Source organism: Hippocampus comes, unplaced genomic scaffold (genome assembly GCF_001891065.2).
Source record: "Hippocampus comes isolate QL1 unplaced genomic scaffold, H_comes_QL1_v1.1 scaffold7, whole genome shotgun sequence".
Lineage (NCBI taxonomy): Eukaryota > Metazoa > Chordata > Actinopteri > Syngnathiformes > Syngnathidae > Hippocampus > Hippocampus comes.
In genome coordinates, this window is record NW_017842060.1 from 797,138 (window position 1) to 812,839 (window position 15,702).

The following is a 15,702-nucleotide window of genomic DNA, read 5'->3' on the forward strand; positions in this document are numbered from 1 at the left end:
AGGTCCTGTCAGGGGAATGTAAATGTTTTAAGTGTTCTTTGCTGCCCTCAAGTGGCCAGAGTAGAAATCGTAAAATATATTTTAATGAGTAAATATTCATTGATTTAATTTGTGAAAAAATGTATTCATAATTAAATTTACTACTTATTCATTGTATTTTTTTGCTTGCGTTTCTTCCTATAAAAAAATTACCAGTATTTTTATTCAACATTTTTGAGAAAAAAATATATAAATACAAATATGTATTTTCATGCAACAGAAAAAAATAGGAAAAATATATAAGTACTTTTCACTGTGTTTTTTTTTTTCTGAAAGTAATAACAAAAGGCAAAAATACGCCAATTATTTTGCAATTCTCCAACAGCAAAATTACATTTTAATTCATTTCAATCCCGCAACATAAAAGGGACTAACGACCTTCCTGGAAATTGCACTTCATTCACCAAACATGGACAAAACACCTCCAAGATCCTCATGACGAACAAAAATGAAATCATACTGTCCAAGTTATTTTATTTTTTCTACAACAATGAAGAAGGCACTCTTGTTTTTATCGCCACTTTGATTGGTCAGCTGTTCCGCGAGCGCGCTACTTCCAGTTAGCAGCAGGATGTCCAAGACGCATGCGAACAAAAGTGAATTTAGTGCTTGTAAACCGTTTCAAATACACTTGAGGGGAGAAAAAAAACAACAATCTTCGTCCAAGACGAGAGCTCAGGACACTTTGCAGACTTGCTTAGATCGATGGTGACTCTTCATGCCTGTGTGTGTGGGGAAAAAAAAAAAATCACGACTGAAATACGGTGGCAGAATTATCGAAACATGGAATATTAAACGAGAATCCCAACATGCTGAAAGGGAGTCAGCAAACGCCTGCCACCATTTTGAGGAACCCAAATAAAGTTCAGATGTTCCAGGCTTTTCCTGACCGACCAACTGCATCCCCAACTAAGTTAATTTGTGCAGCCACATTAGCTGACTGTTTTTTTTTTTTTAACTTAGGCTCTGAAAAAGATTTCGTTTTTCCTTCTTCAATTGAGTTGTCATTCCCCAAAATGGCTGATCTTTCTCCATTTTTTGGGGGGGAAAAACATAACATAACAACAACCATTTGAACAGGCGTGTGCTCACTTTTTCGAGCAAGAGCACGACTTCCTTCCGCCATCCGACTTCACGTCACGTCGGCATCACTCACTCAAGTTGTCTTGCGTGGTGTCGACCGTCTGCACAGAGTCGGTCCTGGGCCCGAGCGTGGACGGCCTCTTGAGGAGCCTGAGCCTGCCGGGGGGCGACTTGACCTTCACCTCCAGGTGGTCCTGGCTCTCCAGGTATTCTGTGGATCCGGCGGGGGCGGGGCTGGACCTGCCGCTGTTGACGGACAGCTTGCTGGACGACAACCTCTTGGTGATCTTCTGCTTCAGCGTCAGTCTCTTCTTCTCCTGCGGGACCCCGTTGGGTTTCTTGAAGAACTCCACGGGGGCTTCCGACGGGAGCGGGCTGAGCCGGTCCAGCTTCTCGCTACTGGTGACCGGGTCCTGGGGCACGGTGAGCCGCAAGAGCTCAGACGGTTTGGTCGGCCCTTGGAGGGACCTGGCCGGATGCGGCACGTCCGGGAACAACAGGAAGTACTTGGGGTTGTAGTACTTGTGAGCGGGGACCTCGATGTTGTTGACTTTGCGGGCGTCGCCCAGGCTGACTTGGAAGCGGGATGTGGTGGCGGGAAGCGGGGGGCGCTTGGGGCCCGCCTTGGCGCGCACGGTGGCGCTGACGTTGGCCGGTGGGCTCACGTGGAACTCGCGGAAGAGGTCCAGCTTCTCCGACACGGCGTAGAGCTCACGGAAGTCCTGGTCGAAGAACTCCACCACTTGGCCCGTCATCACCGTGATGGTGTTGCGGTCCATGCGCGACGTGGACCACGAGAAGCTGCCGCGCGGGAAAGAACGGGTAAGTTTGGCGTGACCTCGTCACCACTACGGGACAAGACGATAGGGCTGAACGATTGGGAGAAATCATCGCATGAAAGAAACGCTAACTGGGTACAAACCCAGCAGGGCTCTGAGGTCTGCAGACTCGGGTCCATTCGGGAAGGGCTGACTTCAAAGCAAACAGGGTGAAGGTTAACTTTTTTGTTGCTACGTGTTTTTAAATGTTGTGAAGCACATTGAGTTAGCTTGTGTATGAAATGCGCTACATCGAGCTGCCTCGCCCTTGCAATCGTGCGATTTTATTCCGATTTAAATTGGATTACTTTTTCAAGGCCCTCTTCTCATATTTATATATTTTTCAACAAAAATAAGCAATAAATTAAGCTGCCTAACAATAAACAATATCAGATTAATTACACACACTTTAAATGCTGAGAAAAAAAAGAAAAAAATCCAGATGAATAAACTCCAATGAATAAATCAAATCCACCGCCCAGTTCAAACACAAAGCCGTAAATTTACAAGGCATGTTTTGACAGTCGCATCATTAGCGTTCCATTGAGTTGTCATTTTTCGCTGACAAAAGACATGTTAGCGGTGAAAATCTGCAAAATTGCTCCCGTGGTGAGGACTAACTCGTCGGAGCAGATCGGATTCGTGGGATCATGGCGCCGAAGCGCCACTTAATGAGCGACTTCTGCACGTGGCCTCGACTTTCTTCTTGAGCTTAATGAGTTTGGCCCAGCTGTCACTTTGGCAGCGCAGGTGGAACTGATCCCTGCTCTAATCACTCGCGTCAATCACTGGGCGCTAATGACGCTCTCAAGCGGAGCGGAGCGCGTTCAGCATTTTTAAAAAAAAAAAACAACAAAAACTGGAACATCGAGTCTTGGGGCGGGTTGCTGGGTGTGGCAGCACAGTGAAATGAAATGAAAACGACTGCTCCAATTTGACCTCTTTTATGTACTCTGGGTTGAAATCGCTTGATTGTTTATGTGAAGCTTTGCTGTTTATTGGCGGCACGATTTCAGGAATGTTTTTGTGTATTATGGCTGTGGAATTTCAAGTACGCGTGGCACTTTTTTTTTTCTTCCCTTTTTTGATCCCTAAAATCGTGTTGGCTTGAAAACAAAACAGCAGACTTGCAAGTGTATTTTTCTGGCAAGGCTTTTTTTTTCTTTTTTGGAGGGGACGAGGGGTCGTTGGCTCTTGCTAAATTTCAGATGGAGGAGTGAAAATGGCCCCAAGGGCTGAACTTCCCACCAACCACTTACATGGCAGACTTGTTGAGTATTTTCAGACATGTACTCGTCAGGCTTTTTGTGTCTCCTTCTGATAGAAGTGCCAACCAAATTTCACGTTTCTAAGTCAAATTGGCTTTTTTTCCCCCCCTAATTCAGAAGGGAACTCTCAAGTCACTTTGACTGTGTTGTGACAATTGCTGCAAATGGAGCCTTTGTTGTCGGCTTCTAAACAAAATGGCAGACTTTGTGTGGATTTTCAAGCATGATTTTTTTTTTTTGAGAATTTTTTTGTGGGTCTCATCATGACAGACAAGCGTGCCAAATTTCATATTGCTAAGCGGAAAAAAAAGGTGAGAGGGAAAACGTGCTTCTCACTTGTTGCCAGGTAGAACACATAAGTGACCCATTGGGAAATAGTTTCCAGGGGGGGGGGGGGCTTGATTTCTCTTCTCACCTGTAGGATCCAAAGACCACCTTCTCTCCATCCACCAGCATATACTTGGAGCACATGGAGCCCGGGAGTCTGCCGAAGGACAAGTTGAAGCCCACCCCCGTGAGGGTTCTGGCACGGATGTTCTGCAAATCAGATTTTGGGGATAGGAAAGAACATCGTGAAGACAACGCAGAGAAAATTGGCATGAGGGTGTTTCGAAGGACAAAGTTGCTTCCTGAAAGCGACACGTGTCACCGCCTCGTACTGTCACACGTTCAAATAGTTTCAAATGTCAGCCTGCGGTCGGCTCGGCCTCCCGCATTTCTGCGGTGAGCCAAGCCAGCGCACCTTTTGCTTTCGAGAGACCGGGAAATGAAAATAAACAAGAGCGGCAGTTCTTCGCGGTAAACAACCAACAAATATGCAAATCAATGTCCCGGTTCGGTCAAGTCAATGAGGCTTCTCGACCTTTATTGCAAATACTTTGCGGGTGGACCATTGTGGCCAGAATGTTCCGGTATGAGATTCGAAAGCCGTCGCTCAATTTTGGTGTGGGGAAATTTATCACCGCAAGGGGGAAAAGTGTCTCACCCGCAGGTGCTGGGCGCCGATGTGCAGCCGGGAGCACATGTCCAGGAAGTGCGGCACGCCGTGGTTGTCCAGCAGGATGTAGATGGGCACCGAGCGGCGCCAGGCGGCGTCCATCAGGTCCTGCAGGATCTGGAGGTCGGTGAGCAGGTCCATCACGATGGCGATCACCTATTAGGAGCACAGAAACGACACTCCGTCAACAGACGTTACAAACAAATAGTAACAACCGAAGACCCCGTGAGGTGAATTTAGTTTGTGTGTCAAGCAGGCACATGAAATATGGTCGAGGACGCGCGTTGCGGATTAGGGACGTTCAATACCAATTTTTGCCAGAGCGGTGACCGTACAAGCGACTCTGTGACACGAGTGTCCATCTGTTGCAATTGCAAGTTACGTCATCATAAGAATTGGACCCGTTTCTACCGCTATAGAATACAGTGAGGTTTAAAAAAAAAAAAAAAAAAAATCCAAGTGTTTGCTATTTGGGCTAACGTGTCTCTGTTTTGAGGACCGGCTCAAAAAGCAAAAGGGTGGCGAGCGGGACGCGCTCGCGGGCTCAGTCCACGCAACGGAGACGCTTTGGGGGAAATGAACTGCGGTTTGCTAGCCCACTCGCTCGGGAACAAACCAACAACGGGCTCGCTTCGTGTTGTTTCGCCGTGGGGGGTCCGCACTGTTTCGTGAAGAAGGGTGCAGCCGTTCACGTTAATTGGCTTGCAGATGACATCGACAGCCATTTGCGTACATTCTGTCCGTACGAGCGTATTTGAGTGACAGGTGAAGGGTGGGCGTGGCTTATTTCCGATGCATTCAGAAGACACGCCCGCAGCGGCCCAAATCTCTGCGGAGGTCTCCACTTTTCACCATTTTTTTAGCCTCGTTTTAAAAATACAGTAGTACTTGGCGACCCCCAAGTTATTTCTTGCTATGAAATAATAAACACCTTGTACAGTAGGAATATACGGGGAACAATAAATAAATAATTTTTTTTTTTTTTTAATGAAGCCAAAAGCAAACGCAACGCTGACGTGAATAAAGCCACGGCTTCGATCATCTTTTATTCGTGATGATCGACACCTTGGAAATGGAAATAAGCAGTTTGAACGAAGAAACTGAAACGAAAACGACTTCAGCTTGAATCGGAATGAGTGAGTCGTATTCAGCGGGCCTCGCAAGTTTTATGGACCAATCTGAGTGAGTCATTCCTTCCTGCGGCTGACACACTCGGCCGAGAAGTGGGTCAGCCCGCAGTCTTGTTTCGCTGCCCGGCGTTATTGCGCAACTTAATTAACGTCGGAAACTTCTTTGACTTCCCCTCACCAGGCACTCGGCTTGAATTTTAAGTGGGCAAAAAGGCGCGACCGGCTTTTATCCGCCTGTGTCCTGCCAGGTTGTTTACAGCCTCCCCCACAGAAGAGTTACGACTGCAAACGTTGCTCTTCCATTGAACTCGTTGCTGACAGCTTGTGGCTTTCCTCAGAAAAGAAGGTTCAAAACCCGCCACCGCATTCGACACGGGCCGCACAATTGGAGGAGAGAGTGAGAGAGAAAAAAAAAAGCTATTTGAAACAGCCTCCGCTGTCAGACATTTCGGAAAATGAGCCGTTTGTCAGCATTTTTAAAAAATTAATTCTGAGATTAAAAACAACAACAAATAAACTCTGACTACTCCTAATGTTTTTTTTCTCTAAATTTGAGAGAAATTGTGGCCAGCTTCCGCATTTTATGACGTCATGGACCTTTCCGCTGGATGACAAACAATCCGATACAGTAGTTGCACACACGCAATAATAAAGACGCCGTTTCCGTCTTGTCATTCAACAAAGCCGCGCTCAAATGAAACAACCGACGCGACATGTCGATCAACCAGTCGAGCAGCAAATGGACGGCGCTATCCTTGCAGATCTCCTTTTACGCGACCTCTCGCTGGCATGTTTGGGGTCTTTTTTACCAAGACGCCGAGTTGACAAGTCTGAGCCGGCGTGCGCTTCCCCAAGTTGATGCCTGCCTGCCTCGCACAAATATTTGGTCTGCGCGTCACGACACGTTTCGGGCTGCCCGCCGCACAAAAAATGAGACCATTATCGATTACACGATTCAGTGATTGAATTGGAAGACATAAGTGGGACTCGCCCGTGACGGTTACTTCTCGCGGGGGTGTTTTTTTTGTTTATTATTATTGTGGAACGGGGCAGTTCTTGCGGAAAAACTGGAGAGAGCAGCCGTTGAATTATTTCATGCAATTTCTTTCCCTTTCAAAGTTGCAATACAATACCCGATTATTTTTTTTCAAGGTCCTCGTCCAATTTATTTTTGGTTTTGAACAAACACAAGCAAAAAAATCCATTAGTATGACAGTGCGCAAATATCAGATGTCGGAAACATCAAAGCGTCTACAACGCCAACGTCACAAAATTATCCATCCGTCCATTCATTCTCTAGCGCTTATCTGGGGTCGGGTCGCGAAGGCAGTAGCTTTAGCCGGGAAGCCCAGACTTCCCTCTCCCCAGCCACTTCGACTAGCTCTTCCCAGGGATCCCGAGGCGTTCCCAGGCCAGCCGGGAGACATGGTCTCTCCGGCGTCTCCTGGGTCATCCCCGGGGACTCCTGCTGGTGGGACGTGCCCAGAACACCTCACCAGGGAGGCGTCCAAGAGACCTCCTAATCAGATGCCCAAGCCACCTCATCTGGCTCCTCCTCAACGTGGAGGAGCAGCAGCTCAACTACGAGCCCCCCGCAAAAATAAGCCAGCTTCTCACATTATCTTTGAGGGCCCGGAAACCCTGCGGAGGAAACTCATTTCGGACGCCTGTCTAAGAGGCATCCTGAACAGATGCCCGAGCCACCTCATCTGGCTCCTCTGAATATATATTGAATACATATCATATATGAAGCTTACTTTTCAAATTGAAAACTTTACAATTTGAAAATGGAGTTTGATTAATAGTTCAGCCTGATGTTTGTTGATTCACCCTTAGGGGGGAAAAAAAAACCCTAACAAAACATTGTCTCCTACCTTTGATGACAAATGAATCAAAAGGAAAACAAAAACAAGCATTCAGATGATACTTTCGATTTTGAAAGATGGGTGATTAAACAGCCGTGTCTATTTACTGTAAGCACAGCTCAGCGTTTTATCGTCTTTGTTTCAATGATTGAAGAATTATTAACTCGATGATACTCTTCCCTTTGACGCTTTTACCATCCTTGCACGTTACGGGTTAAGTGATCCAAATTGTCCTGCTTGGCGGAAATGTGATTTCACATTTCAAGTCGCTATTTGGGCCACTTTCCGAGTCAGTTGTTGAGGTACAAAGTTAGAACTTTGAAAAGGCACCACCAGGATAGCAACACTGTGACCTCATCGGTCCGATGAAGGAAATCAACGCCTTTCTCGTAAGTCATGTCGTTGGCACAAGATCAAGCCATTATGTCGCATATGTCCCAAACGAATCAGGTTTGTGCAAATAACGGGGTTTTCCCTCCAGTGTGTTGTCAGGATGAGGACTACCTCTGCCAAGGAGGCAACTGTGTTCAGAAAATAAAATCTCTCTTTTCAAACCATTTCTATAGAAAAAGCAAACGACAGTGACACCCCCCCCCCCCCTTCTGGGATTCTCATGACTGTAAAAAAGATTTTGAGCAAAATTTTGTTTCGGCCCAGCATTAAAATCAGCATCGGCCTGAAAAAAAAAAAAAAAAAAACGGTCGGGCCCTTCTTTGAATTATGTAAGCTGCAAAAAACATTTTTTTGGACTGTTTTCAAAAAACAAGATTTAAAAAAATAAGATGCGTTTATAAAAACTTCATTCACCCCCCGCCCCTGCAAAAAAAAAAAAAAAAACCCAAAACAATTCTCCCATATTTGTAATCATCCTGAGCCATTAACATTAATTAATTAAAATCAATTAGCCTTAGTAACAGGTCACAAAGACAAAATGCCTGTCACAAAACTTCCCAGGATGCACGTCCGAGTCATCGTTGAACAAGCTCTTACTTGCTCCTCCGTGACATGAGTCTGACATGTTTTATTTACCTAATACTACCCATTTGCAAAAACACCCTTTGCAAACACATTAAGCTCCTTGGCAGAGGTAAGAATGAAACTTGTCAAAAGACGTCAACGAAGGGATGCACGGCCGAAATTTCAATCGCGATAATTCAATACTTTTCAACAAACAACTGCTTTCGGTGCCAAACAAAACTTCAAAAAAAAGATTTAAATAATAAAAAGTATCCAAGCACTTCACATTTACAAAGGGCTAACCGAATAAATATGTACCGACAAATTCCTCATCTGCAATTTTTACTGTACATTCTTCTCACGGCGTGATTTTGCAGGCTGCTCTTTGCTTGTTATTTCGACAACTTAACGAAGCCTTAGCCACGCGTTCGCCCCCTAGTGGTTGACCGACGACTGGTTGCGAAAGTGCCTGATGAGATATGAAGCGGAGTCTGCATTTTCAATGTAAGTATCACCGACAATCAAGTGCCTTTAATTATGGCGGCCAATCGGAGGGCGCACATTGACAAACAAGCATTCACAATCAAAATTTGCCACAATGTGGGGCGTTTAATCAAGCTACCATGCACCTTTTTGGAATGTGGGAGGAAAACAGAGTACCCGGAGAAAAGACACGTGGGCACGGGGGGAACTCCACGCAAAAAGGCCAGGACCCGGACGTGCTAACCAGTCGACCACTGTGCTGCCTCTTAATTAAGATTCCTGAAACAAATTGGATGTAGTCTTCTTTATATGAATAGCATTGCAGGACTCTGTATCTGCGAATATTCAAAATCACATGACTTGGACTCGGATGCAAAGATAAAAACGTGATCGGGACTAACATGTACACGCATAACATTTCTACACTCATTCCTTCATTTACACCCCAGTTTAATCAAAAAACAGGACACCACACCATTCCCTTACAGTTTCAGCAGTGCGACCCCGGTTGCACACTCAGTTTATCGAATTTGAAGTATACATTGACGTACATATACTCACACTTAGCACTGACGTGACGCTGAAGGCTACAGGCAGACGCTATTATTATTATTATTATTGATAATAATAATATTATGTTATGCTCACCTTGCTGGCCCCCTGGATGAGCCTGCGCACCACCTCCTTGATATGGGGTCCGTTGTCCTTGGGCGGGTGCGTGTGGACCGCCACTCGGGTCACCCCCTTGAAGAAGCCCCAGCTGGGCCAGCCGATGTCCAGCGGCGGCACCTCGGTGTCGGACATCTGCGGCCAGTAGGTGGAGTGGACCCCCGAGTCCGAGGACGGAGACGACCCCCCGGTCGCATGTCCGTCCCCCTCCCCGGCTCCGTCGTAGTGTCTGAAGTTGTTGTTCAACATTTTCACCTCTCTGGCGGATAAAAAGTCTTTCATGTTGTCGTCCTTGAGGCGCATTTTGAAGGCACCGTCGCCGTTCTTAAGGAGCTCCTCGATGGCGGCGCGCTGCTCCTCGCTGTAGTAGAACTCCGGCCGCGTCTCCGGCACCTGGACGCCGATTCGGCCGTCCTCCATGCACACGAGCTGGGACTCGGCCATGGCTGATGTCTGCCCCGTTGGCCTAACCTGGCTGGAAGGAGAGTGGCGGCCGACACGTACGGAACTCAGAAACCCGGGACAAAGTTACCTGAAGCCGGGGAGTGGAGGAGGGGCGCGGCCGACGCTTGCTGCCTTCAAAGACAAACGGAATTCACGTATCTTCACTCGCCGCCAAGGTCATTATTTGTACACGCGAACCATTTAAAACACCCTTTAACACGTGGATATGGCTCTTCAATACTTTTATTACTGTAGAATTATTTTTTACTGGCATTTAACACATCCACTTTACTCCTTAGTCTTAAAAAACGATTTTACAGTTTTCCAAATAATACTCAAACGCACCACTTCGGATGGGGAGTTTTGTTTCTGTTGACATGCTGGACTTTTTTTTTTTACATACTGTATATTTACAGCGCGTTATTAAAACTGAGCAAAGTTCGCGTTTATATGGGAACACCCTGACAGATGTCACATGCTTTCATGGATAGGGTTGAAATGATTATAATTGATGGCTATCCATCTATCTCTCTATGTGCGACTGCGTTTGTATGAGGGTTGAAATTGTGTGTTAAGTTAGTGTCAACGAGTTAGGCTTCATTGTTCGTTGACAATTTGTGGTTTATGCTTCAGCTGATGTTGGTGTCAATTTACTTCAGGTTTGTGTCACTCGTGACGATAACTCTATTAATGCCTTAGAGCACATGGCTAGAAGTCATTTATCTTATTACGTAGTCATGCCAATATTGCCATATGGATCCCATTGTGTTTATTCAAAAGCTTTCCTTTTTTAAGCGTGTTCCAAACCTAGTCCATTTCGTCATAATATTACAGTAAAACAATATATTTATTGTCAGGCTCAAATATTTAAATGGAACATATTTAAAATGGTCAGCACGGTGACCACGTGTTTCGTATAGTTATGAATGCGAGTGTGGAAGGTTGTCAGTCTTTGGGTCATTCCAAAATTGGAGGGCATTTTCTGTAGTTAAATCTGCTAGAGTAACATTATTTATGACTATGTAAATAATCATCTCTGCCTGCACGGTGGTCATCATTTGTCACCACTTATTTCGGGTCAATTATTTTGGCTATTCGGTCTGCCTACGGACTTTAGTGGACCCAATTTATGGCATTCTCATTCGTCAACAGCACAATATAAGCTTGTTACACTTTTTTTTCTCCCCGTAGTTGTCCAAAACATACGTTTACCATCCTCCTTTCAATTTAACCTTTAAAAAAGAAAAATCTACCAGTGATGTAATTACTTCATCCGCCACAAGATAGTAGCAGAACACAAGAAAAGAGAACGTAACGCTTCAGGGGTACTCAGCGGGAAAATAACATTATTTTACAGCATATAAAAATTAAAGAATGGCTTCTTTAAACTACTAAATTTTACACGACCATAAAACAATTTAATATTTCTGAATAGGTTGTATGGCCCTGTAGCAAAGCAAACATTTTTTAAAGATGCCACTTATTAATTGCCTGCTATTTTGTCGTTCAGCGTTGCATACGCCCAACTGTAACCCGGTTCCAGCCAGACTTCGGTGAAAAGTGAACACAATCACCCAAGCAATTCATTCCTTTGTTTCATGGTTACGTGTGAACCTTAGGTTAGCTTAGCAGTTAGCATGGCTTCCCGTCTTTCCTCGTCGTCCCTTCGTGAGAACAATGCTTGTCAGAGGTGGATCTTTTTCGCCGCGATGTTGGCGATGATTCTCAACTTAGGAGCGACTCCTTAACATGTTTGGTTGCACTAATACAAAGACTGTTGCTTGCTGGCTGGTGTAGCCTAAGTGGCACTAAGCTTGTCTTGAAATTGAAACTTCCGTGAGATGACGTGAGGGCTTACCATAAAGTCCAGCCCCGCGATGCTTTTGGAGCACTCTTTGGGGTTCGGAAAAATCGGTGAGTGTCAGTTTTGTTATTCAATAGGGGTGTTCACACAGCAACTTTTACTCCGGTACCCACGTAGAGCGTCCACACATACAAAGTTATACCGGTGTAGCCCCTGAAAACAGCTTAAACCGGAGCAAACTTAACCCTGCTCAGGAGTTGGTTTAAAATTTTACTCCGGAGTAAAAGCTAGTTTGCGAGGTAGCGCCGATATAAAATGGTGCATGTGAACGCTACAGGGGGGAGACTCCCTTCGAGTTAGAGTTGATTACATACGGGTAGGATGCGCTGCTTTCGTGCTCTGTTGTACTTCCGTCATCTTTCCTTTTGGAGGAGATTGGACTGTCTCGGAGTTGTTTGTGTAGTTTGCTCCTTTGTTGTGTGTTCACCCCCACCCCCATAGAATTCCTCATAGAATTTATTTTGTGATTTCCTCTCTTGATTTTCTGGTTGGTGCATTATGTTTGCTTTTCTCAGTGTCATTGAAGTCATCTTGATTTACGTTTTCGGGCGGTCATTGAACAGCTCTTGAGCAGAAGGCAGGCACTGAGACGGAGAAGGATGTGTCCGTTGTTGCTTGAGTTCAACAAATTAACAAAGTGTATGTTTTAAAAAGAACCAACACGACAGCTCTCTTTGTTTCGGAGCTGCAACACTTTCTCTCTCTCATCCTTTTACAGTGTCTGATAGACCACAGCGTTGATTTGTCCGGAGAAGTATAAACCATGGTTCCGTATTGCACGGCCACAGAAACTGCCGTGTGAACGCAAGTGGGGATGCACCAGGGTGAACACGCTTCTCTTTAGTAAGCAGCTTTTTACGTGTGAACGCTCCACAAAATGTACACCACTGTAAGATATATCGCAACAAAATAGGTCGGTGCAGCACCGATGCAAATGTGTGCCGTGTGAACACCCCTAATGTGTTTGAACGAAGTACAAAGAGCAAATTTTCTCGCGAAACCGCTTATATTGCTATGTGCGGACCTTAAAACTGAATACAGTACTTGCATTTTTGATACGTTGTATTGATTTGTGGAGCGCTAAATAAATTGAGCGGCAAAATCTGAATCTTTGCTAAAATTCTCGCATTTGATCTCATTGTGTGGGGTACCTAATGAAGTGTCCAATGAGCGTATCTACACAAAAGTGGTTTTGTATGGTCTCGCTATGGAAAGGTGACAAGAGCAAACATTCTTTAATTGAGTGGGGGTTGGAGACGGAGAGCGGCAACAATCTCATTACGCCCTCAGACGCGTGGCCAGTATTTATTCAAGAGCGTGCCATTACCCCCACCTCGCTCGCTCGGAGCCCAAACATAACAACTGCAGCCATTATTTTAATTTGGTGGCATTGTCATCTGGTGCCAAACATCAAATTAAAAAGGGGGTCGCGTTTACTCAATTGGTAGGATGTAATTATTAGCGTCCGAGACCTAGATGAGGTTCTGGAAGCAAGCGAATGTAATTGATTTCGCCCCTTAAAGAGCACAACAACACAGGGACAAACTTCAGGCTAACTGAAGGCTTAAGTGCCTTGGACGTTTTACAAAATCTCATCATTGCAGATGAAATGGACAGCCCTTATATGCTCTTTTGTGTTTACAAAAATGTAGATTGAAGACTCGAAATTGTTCAACGTTTACAAAAACGGCTACTTTTGGTTCATTGAAGACTCAAAATTGTCAATGGTATTTTTATATGTTCGGTTTTAGTCGAAGACTCGGAATTTAACACCCCAGACTCTAGAACAGCGGTCCCCAACTTTTAATGGTTTCATGTCAGACAATATTTTCAGGGACCAGCCTTAAATGCCGCATAAACACAACAAAATAATATGATATGACCTGCATGAAAACTGTGATATTTTAGAAACATGATAATAAACACGAATCATGACACAAGGAACGTCCCATCTGGCCACAACGCTCTCAGGTCGCTATGGTAACATTTAAACGTGCCTTCTAAATAAGATGCACCATAAATAAAAAGTGCACCAAGAAGCGCCTTGACCTGCGTCAAGAGTGACATATTGTGGAGGGATGTAACAAAGAATCCGGTCAGTTTTCAAAATAAAACAGCTTTTAGATTCCGAAATGAATGACGTGGATGTAATGGGATTTATTCTTTTTGTGCGGCCTGATCCCAAATGAGCGACGGACCGGTACCAGCCCGCGGCCCGGGGGTTGGGGACCACTACTCTAGAACAGCAATCCTTTTAACCCTTAGCAACCTTTGTTTAAAATACCCTATCTCAAAACCCTACTCTGGATTGACTCCTTTACCAATACACCTCAAGTAGGGTTTTCATTTATTTCCCCCCTTGGAATTAGATCACCTTTTTCCTTTGGCTCGAGTATCCAACCTGTCGCCGTCTTCTTCCCATACAAAGCTGACATGTTTGCCTTCAGCCAACGGCGTGTTAGCTCTCTTTGGCATTCAACTGCCAGCCATCATCATTCACAGACGTGCCCCCACCCTCCTTCCCAAGCACCCGCCTGCTTGACTGAGCTCTCACTGAGCACTGCCATTAAAACAAAAGCATCACTTTTAATGTGGAAGCCGGCAATCTAAACGGAAACGAGGACTGATGTGGCCATAAAGCTCCCAGGCTTGATGAAAACAAGAAAAGGTGTGCAGCAGGTGAAAGACTGCCTTAGACAGGTGAGGAAACATCACATTTCTACTTGAAACCCTAACCCAGGCTCAAAACCCTACTTTGAAACCATCACGAAAGTTTCAACCCCTACTTTTGGTACTATAGAAAAAAAAACAAATATGTTCTATCCTAGTCATCGTTTGAAACCCAACTTGGAAAGCCTAACCCTAGTTCAAAACCCTACTTTGAAACCATCACGAAAGTTTCAACCCCTACTTTTGGTACTATAGAAAAAAAAACAAATATGTTCTATCCTAGTCATCGTTTGAAACCCAACTTGGAAAGCCTAACCCTAGTTCAAAACCCTACTTTGAAACCATCACGAAAGTTTCAACCCCTACTTTTGGTACTATAGAAAAAAAAACAAATATGTTCTATCCTAGTCATCGTTTGAAACCCAACTTGGAAAGCCTAACCCTAGTTCAAAACCCTACTTTGAAACCATCACGAAAGTTTCAACCCCTACTTTTGGTACTATAGAAAAAAAAACAAATATGTTCTATCCTAGTCATCGTTTGAAACCCAACTTGGAAAGCCTAACCCTAGTTCAAAACCCTACTTTGAAACCATCACGAAAGTTTCAACCCCTACTTTTGGTACTATAGAAAAAAAAACAAATATGTTCTATCCTAGTCATCGTTTGAAACCCAACTTGGAAAGCCTAACCCTAGTTCAAAACCCTACTTTGAAACCATCACGAAAGTTTCAACCCCTACTTTTGGTACTATAGAAAAAAAAACAAATATGTTCTATCCCATCAACGTCTTTTTGAAATGCGATTATAGGTGAATTAATTGCCATTTCTATTTCATACTCCTATTTTCACCGCCATTTTATGCGACGGATACCCGAAGCAGACAAACTTAACGAACGCAGTTATTCCACATGACGAGGCAGCATGTGTCTCAAAGTCCACACCTTTACGCTGTCACTTGCGGGAACACTACAAGTCGTTTGGGACGACGTTTTGCTTGCACCTGCGTTGGGAAAAAAAGGTGAGAGGCTTTCAAAATACCGTCTCTCTGAGTTTAGGTTGTTGCATTCCATCTTCTCGCCACCAGATGGCACTAAACTCTAAACACTAATGTTCAACAATAGACACATCTTTATAGTTAAAAATAACTGCAAAATGTGACTTCAAAACCTTATAAAAACCAAATACCGGGTGTATTTTGAGACACATGGTGTCACCATGGCGATGCGTTTCATACGTGCGACACCCCCATTAATGCAGCACAATGACCCTCATTTGAATACAAAGGCGATTCATCGTGGGTAAAGACTAGGTCAGCATGGGCCAAGGATGGCAGGATGAAGAAATGCTGGACACACACACACACACACACACACACACACACACACACACACACACACACACACACACACGCAC

At 44.7% G+C, this 15,702-nt stretch overlaps 1 protein-coding gene across 2 annotated transcripts; it reads right to left on the reverse strand.

The window, feature by feature from the left end:
• Window positions 1-496: 496 nt before the first annotated feature.
• fam83fb (family with sequence similarity 83 member Fb) lies at window positions 497-11,634 on the reverse strand. 2 transcript variants are annotated; one of them, XR_002167278.1, is made up of 5 exons: window positions 9,289-11,634; window positions 4,194-4,361; window positions 3,624-3,745; window positions 1,132-1,923; window positions 497-761 (listed from the first exon to the last, which is right to left on the reverse strand). XR_002167278.1 is itself a non-coding variant. In XM_019862242.1 (5 exons), the coding sequence occupies exons 1-5, from the start codon at window positions 9,751-9,753 to the stop codon at window positions 715-717; spliced, it is 1,530 nt and encodes a 509-aa protein (XP_019717801.1). In that variant the 5' UTR covers window positions 9,754-11,632; the 3' UTR covers window positions 497-714. The 2 variants fall into 2 exon arrangements, 1 of the variants encoding a protein (XP_019717801.1); XM_019862242.1 differs by having other exon boundaries at window positions 1,196-1,923; window positions 9,289-11,632.
• Between the last annotated feature and the right edge of the window lie 4,068 nt (window positions 11,635-15,702).

Bases quoted from the DNA above. Each gene is read 5' to 3' on its own strand.
- fam83fb (XM_019862242.1), bottom strand. From the start codon at position 9,753: ATGGCCGAGTCCCAGCTCGTGTGCATGGAGGACGGCCGAATCGGCGTC. The intron at 3,746-4,193 runs GTGAGACACTTT...TCTGATTTGCAG, and splicing joins TCGGCGCCCAGCACCTGCGG to AACATCCGTGCCAGAACCCT. The intron at 1,924-3,623 runs GTGAGAAGAGAA...CCCGCGCGGCAG, and splicing joins GTGGTCTTTGGATCCTACAG to CTTCTCGTGGTCCACGTCGC.